The sequence below is a fragment of the Chaetura pelagica genome, unplaced genomic scaffold (assembly GCF_000747805.2).
Source record: "Chaetura pelagica isolate M959 unplaced genomic scaffold, ChaPel_1.0 scaffold79, whole genome shotgun sequence".
Lineage (NCBI taxonomy): Eukaryota > Metazoa > Chordata > Aves > Apodiformes > Apodidae > Chaetura > Chaetura pelagica.
In genome coordinates, this window is record NW_009969339.1 from 5105154 (window position 1) to 5112064 (window position 6911).

The 6911-nt window shown below is 41.3% G+C and overlaps 1 protein-coding gene across 1 annotated transcript in view; it reads left to right on the forward strand.

Annotated features, from left to right (window-relative positions):
* Positions 1–516, forward strand: part of LOC104396088 (poly [ADP-ribose] polymerase 12-like) — a 24707-nt gene extending 24191 nt beyond the window's left edge. Inside the window, exon 12 of the mRNA XM_010005870.1 lies at positions 263–516. Within this exon, the coding sequence (XP_010004172.1) occupies positions 263–516 (254 nt within the window). The remainder of the gene's footprint in view (positions 1–262) is intronic.
* The last annotated feature ends 6395 nt before the right edge of the window (positions 517–6911 follow it).

Consider the following 6911-nt stretch of genomic DNA (forward strand, 5'->3'; position numbering starts at 1 on the left):
AGCAGGAAATCTTTTTGAGGAATATGATAACATTAAAGCATTAGTTGTGTGGCTTTTTGAATGTGTATTGTGAAAAATAACAGTGTAGGAAATACGTGGTGGGCATTTTCACTGAGAGGGGTATATAGATGCGTGAAGCCTTTGAAAAGGCCGTTCAATAACTGCTTAATGAATTTGCTTATGAATTCACTTTTACACTTTATCGCTTCCTTCCCTGCAATTTTGGTGTATTATCAACTCTGTCTTGGTCTTCCTTCTGCAGGAAGCTACTTTGCAAGGGATGCCTCTTACTCTCACAACTACTGCAAGGACGACTTCAGCACCAAGACCATGTTTCTGGCACGGGTGCTAGTGGGGGATTTCACTCTCGGTAAATCTTCTTATTTTCGGCCCCCCTTGAAGGATCAGCACGACTTCTATGACAGTTGTGTGGATAGCTCCTCTAACCCTTCTATCTTTGTCATCTTTGAGAAGCAGCAGGTTTATCCAGAGTATCTCATAGACTACAGTGACTAGGCATTGGCAAAAATGCTATAGCTGAAAAAAAAAATTAAAAATAAATGAAATTGTTATGTTTAGCTGGGATAACCATTTTAGTATAGGCCTACAAGCGAAAGTGGTTTTTAGCAGTTTTTAAATTGGGTAGGTGAGTGTTCAGAAACATTTATTCTCTATCCTTTCCATGCAATAAATAAGGGGTAAAATGAAACTAATGATGTCTTAGAATTCTTCAAATCCTGTCTCCTGTTCTTTACAAGGTATGTTTCCCTGCATTGCTAGAGACCTTTATAAATTTATTGAATTCACCGATAGCTGTAACATGAGAATTGGCTTTGACTGCTAAGTTTAACCAATATTTAGTTATTGTTGTTTCAGGATAGATCTTTACACATGCTTGTTGGTCAGAGGCTGTCTCCTTCTAATTGGTTAACTCAAAATTTGAGGAAACCTACTTTTTAATAATCTCCTGTAACACTGGACGTTCAGTTGCTAGCAAAAGAGACTGTATGATCTCTTGTCTCTGCTCAACTCAGGGCAAGAAGGGAGACCCAGGAAAGATGATAGAACAGCGTGTTCTGGGCATCATCTCAAAGCATGTGGAGGAAAAGAAGGTTATCAGAATTAGTCAACATGGATTCACAAAGGGGAAGTCATATTTGACTAATCTGGTAGCCTACTACATTGGCATGACTAGATAGAGGAGGGGAGGGTGGTGGATGTTGTCCAGGACTTCAGCAAGGCATCCAGCACCATCTCTCACAGCATCCTCATAGGCAAGCTTAGGAAGTGTGGGTTAGATGAATGGACTGAGAGGTGGTTTGAAAATTGGCTAAAAGATAGAGTTCAGAAGGTTGTGATTAGAGAGTCTAGTTGGAGGTCAATCACAAGTGGTCTTCCCCAGAGGTCAGTACTATGTCCAGTCCTGGTAAATATATTCATCAATGACCTAGACAAAGGGATAGGGTGCACCATTAGCAAATTTGCTGATGACACAAAACTGGGAGTGGTGGCTGACACAGCAGAGGGTTATGCTGCCATCCAGAGTGACCTGGCAAGGCTGGAGAGCTGGGCAGAGAGAAACCTTACAAAATTCAACAAAGACAAGTGTCAGATACTGCACCTAGGGCAGAACAACCCCAGGTATCCATACAGGTTAGGTGCTGACCTGCTGGAAAGCAGCCCTGTGGAAAAAGAATTCTGGTGGACAACAGGATGACCATGAGCCAGCTAATGTGTCCTTGTGGCCAAGAAGGGCAGTAGCATTGTAGGGTGCTCCAAGAAGAGCATGGCAAGCAGGTCCAGTGAGGTCATCCTTCCCCTCACTCTGCCCTGGCGGGGCTGCATCTGGAAAACTGTCTAGTTCTGGGCTCCTCGGTTCAAGAAGGACAGGGAACTGCTGGAGGGGGTACAGCAAAGGGCTACAAAGATTATTAGGGCACTAGAACATCTCTCTTCTGAGGAAAGGCTGAGTGACTTGGGACTTTTTAGACTGGAGAAGACTGATGGGGGATCTTATCAATGCATTTAAATACTTAAAAATGTGGGTGTCAGGAGGATGGGGCCAGTAGTTTTTCAGTGGTGCTCAGTGACAGGACAAGAGGTAATGGGTGACAAACTTTAACAGAAGTTCCATCTAAACATGAGGAGGAATTTTACTTTGAGGGGGGCAGAACACTGAAACATGCCACCCAGAGTAGCTGTAAAGTCTCCATCTCTGGAGACATTAAGAACTTGCCTGGACAGCATCCTGTGCAACTCGCTCTAGGCAGGGCAGGGTTGGACTAGATGATCTCCAGAGGTCCCTTCCAACCCCTACCATTCTGTGATTCACCAACAGGGACTCTAAATTTTAAAGCTGCTTGTTGAAAAGGAGCAGAGACTTATTTTCACATGTTAATTTTCTCTTCTGAAGCAACTACCAAAGACATGAAGCATAACAGGGTGTCCTGGTTTCAGCCAGGACAGAGTTAATTTTCTTCCTGGTAGCTGCTGTAGTACTGTGTTTCAGATTTAGTATGAGAGTGATGTTGATAACTGATGTTTTAGTTGTTGCTAAGCATTAAATAAAGGACTTTTCAGCTTCTCATGCCTTGCCAGCAAAAAGGCTGGAGGTGCAGAAGAAGCTGGGAGAAGGGGATGCCAGGACAGCTGACCCAAACTGGCTGTACCACAGGAGATCCTGCTTAGCATATAACTGGGCAGGAGTTGGCTGGGAGGCAGCAATTGCTATTTGGGGGTGGGATGGGCTGGGCATCGGCCAGTAGGTGGTGAGCAGTTGCATTGTACATAACTTGTTTTGTATTATCTTTTACTATTATTATTACTGTCTTCCTTTTTTTTGTCTTATTAAACTGTCTTGATCTCAACCCGCGAGTTTTTGCGTTTTCTTCTTTTCCTCCCCTGATTCTTTTTGCCATCCCACTGGGGGCAGTGTGGGAGGGTGACCCTTAGTTGTTGGCTGGGATTAAACCCCCACACAAGGTGCTGTGCTACTCAAGTCAACTTTAACAAATAAGTGCTGTATTTTAGGTCTGTGAGAGCACAAATCACTAATGACACTCACTTTAGCAAATGAGAGAGTGCTGGCAGCTGCCAGGTAGGAGGAAAAGGAGGCAACTCATCCCATCACTTGAGAATCTCATACTTCAGAGTGAAATACACTGCTTGCACTGCTTGATTAGCAATACTTTGTTTCTGTGGAGCAACTTCATAGTTCTCTTACAGCTGTTGGGAAGGACTGTCTCTCCTTAGGTACTGCCCCTTTGGTTGCAGGAGGTGCACTGGTTACCTGTGTAATCAAGGTGTCTTTGAACTTCTTACAGGAATGACATGCTTACAGAGCTGAAACCTTTAAGAATCTGTTCCCCGCGAAAGATACTAGTCAGCATACATATATGCAGATAATGAAAAACCTTGAACTGTCAAGTATTTCTTAAGATTAAAGTTAAATGGTGTACTGCAAAAAGCCTTAAGAGATACTTTGTATATGATCAAAAAAAGCTAATCTCTAACTATATTCTCTAAGCACTTTTATATAATTTATCTGGATGATGACAGGAGTACACAGGATAACTTAATTCAGCATTGTGAACCATGATCAACTGGAGTATGGCTGTGCAGAACCCCTTTTTATATGAACTGTAAAACCAGCAGCATGATATATCAAGGGAAGTACTTCTGTTTGCATTCAAACCCAGTAAAACACAGGATGTTGAAAAGCAAGTTGACTATGTTCTTTCTTTTGAAAGATTTGTAATAGAACATAGATGGTAAACCCCATGATAGCAAATGAGCTTTTTCAGCAAATGCTACATTCATTGAGGAGGAGATCACGAGGTATGAAAGCTTTCATACCTGTGCAGAATCAGATTTTTCTGCCAAAACAAAAACCGTGTTAATCTACACATTCATGGCAAATCAGATTGCTGGTAGTATGCCTTTCTTCCTCTGAAAATAACCAGCATTTCAGCTAAAAATTGGAATAGCTCAAGTCACAGTAATATTTTGCCATAAAATTGAAACAAACATTTGTTATGCACAAAGTTTTTTCTGGTAACATTTTTGATGGCTAGTTATTTTTAATAACAATTTAATTCTCGAAGGGGATGTAAAAATGTGTGTGTCTGCCTATCTTATTAAAGTAACTGGACTAAAATGGCTAGTTGCGTTACTTTGTCATCTATTATTTCTCCATTAATGCACACAAAAAAGTTATGATGTTTTCCACTTTTGAAACTGGAATAGTAGTTTTTTGTGTGTAGTAAATGAGCAGGTATTCAAATTATTAAATTCTGTGTTATGGTTTTCTCTCTTAGTACTAAAGGCACCATTTCCTGTATGTAGTGGAGTCCCTCTACAGCTGTTTTGGATTGCATTTAGAAATGAACAAATTTAAGAGTTGTTTGCATTAATTCTAAACTTCAGACAAAAATTGATACTGAAACTTTTCTGAGTTGGGAGGATATCTCTTGGCTGCAGAGACAGCAGGAACAGCGTAATAAGCTCTCACTCCCACCCCATGTGAGGAGGAAGATAAGTTGTGAAGGTTGTTTTATTTTTTGATAACAAGTCCATCCTGGCAAGCCAGCAGAAGGCAAAGAACTTTGCTCTGCCAGTGGTGCAGTATGGAGCATGGTAGTTGATGAACCCCTGGCCCCCTCTCACTGGACTGGGTAGGGGTCTGGCAGCCAGCCAAGGTCAACCCACTACACCATTTAATGTTTTATCTGTACTCAGGTTTGTCAGAATACTCTGCCTAAATAAGATGTGGGTGTCAAAAAATCCTGTGTGCCACCTCCCCCTCCCCCCCCTGTGCAGCAAAAGGAGTGGCAGTAGAATACCCAGGCTGCATAAGGGGTGGTGGATAAGAGGAACTGAAGTGGGTGGCATGGACCAGCTATAGTAGTGTGCTCTGTGCTGCTTGGCTTGGAGAAGACTTGCACTTTGCTTCTTAGAAACTTCCTCAGAGCTGCCTTTGAGCCAAAGGGCAGTTGTAGAAATGCTACACTGCTTGCAGTACTTCCAGTGCAAAATCCGGGAGGAATGGCTGTTTGTTAAATAGCCAGGGTTAATGGTGCTTACATGTTTTACCAGGAAGTAAGCTTCACTAGCCTGAATAGTCCCCTTGTGTTTCTTGTTTCAGGCCAGGTCACAAATTCATTCTCTTCTGGCAAAAAAAAAATCCTAGGAATTGAGGGAATCCTGCTCCCTTCTTGAACCCAGCAGTGCAGGGAGCAAACATCTTGACACTGATCAGACTTTTCAGTCAGAAGAAAGAGAGCTGGGCCAGTGCAAGCCAAGCAATGAAATAAAGTTTATAAGGCAGTTTTTATTTGTTTTAGCACATTTACTACTGTAAATACATAGAAGACTCTGATATTAGGTGAAGCTGTGTCCATCATATAACAAAGGGAAATGAGAAGGTGGTCATTTCAGAAACAATCACACACAGAGAGGACATTCTGCAGTTTAATTTCAGGTAAGAATAGACAAATTTGCATAATAATTTCTAACACCCAGCTGAATTTTTCTAGGAATATTATTTATAAAGTACAAAACAGTAAAGGTTTTCTATATCAGCAGTCTTATTAAAAATGCTATTTTATACTGACAACTTGCTGTAATCATTGCAAAGTCCCAGAAGATGTTTTTAATAGAAGCTTTCCTTTACCAAGCAGCCTTTGTTTTATATCAGCTGTCAGAGGACGACTAAAACCCTTCTGTAAAACAGACATGCCCAATTTTAAACAAACTCAGAGCTCAGCAATGCGAGAAAACCCACATACTGTTTCTGAGGAGAGAAATTATTTTAAATCAGCTTCCTTGGTCGTCCCTAGACTCAACTGCTGTTGACTGAAGCATGTTGTAACAGATGTGCTAATAGTTACCAGAATGCAAGGATATAAAATTATGTTTTGAGCTTGCAACTATAAACGTAATGCCTTGTTTTGGTTTGGTTTTTGGGGTTGGGTTTTGTTGGGTTTTTTTTTGTAGATTTGGGTTTTTTTTTATTTGGTTGCTTTTGTGTGGGGTTTTTTTTATGAATGCTAAAGCCAGCTCTGCTCAGGATCATTTCAGGACCATATTAAATGGGTGCACGAGCACACTGTGCTTAACATATTACCAGTTTCTGTTTTAGAGAGCTGCTGTGAGTCCTGTGTCTTGTTTTTTGTTGGTTTGGGTTTGGTTTTTATTATGTGGGGGTTTTTTTGCAACTGTGTGCTTCCAAGGGGTAGAGCAGTGCAGGTCCCTCAAGACAACTTGCTGTTCAGGTGTGTTGCTGTGTGAGCCCACACAGCCAAAGCCAGGGCCAGCATCATTAAGTAACCTGGTAAAACGTCTGTGCAGTGTCTGGTGACTGTACCAGCAGCTGTTGTTTAAAAGGAAGGAATAGCTTAGGGCTCTTCCTTTATTTCTGGAAAGTTGGCAGCCTTCTCTCCATCTTACTTCTCCAGCTGTCTCTCTAGGCCTGCACTTAGGAGAAGGGATTATGCATTTCCAGAGATCAGCATTCAGAGAAGCTGTAGAACAGTCCATTCTTCCAGCATATGGAAGAAAAGCACAAGCTTGACTTAGGCTTGGAGTATTTGGCCAAAAAAGAAGCACACAAAGACTTGCTAATTCACACAAGGAAAACCAAACATTAACAAATCTTGAACGGTCAAACAAGCCTTTGACAGCTGATTTCAGACTGTGATGATCTTCTTGCTCGTTCAGATAGATCAGAAGTTTTTAGGTAAGGCCCATCCAACTTTTTACCAGTTGTTAAGTGTAAGCTGTACAGTAAATCAGTTGCCTGCACACTATTTCCAAGGGGGAAAAATTATAGATAACATGTAGAAGCTACAGTATATACAGTGTGTTGCTTTTGAAACAAATAACCATCATTCAATCAGTAATTAGTATAATCA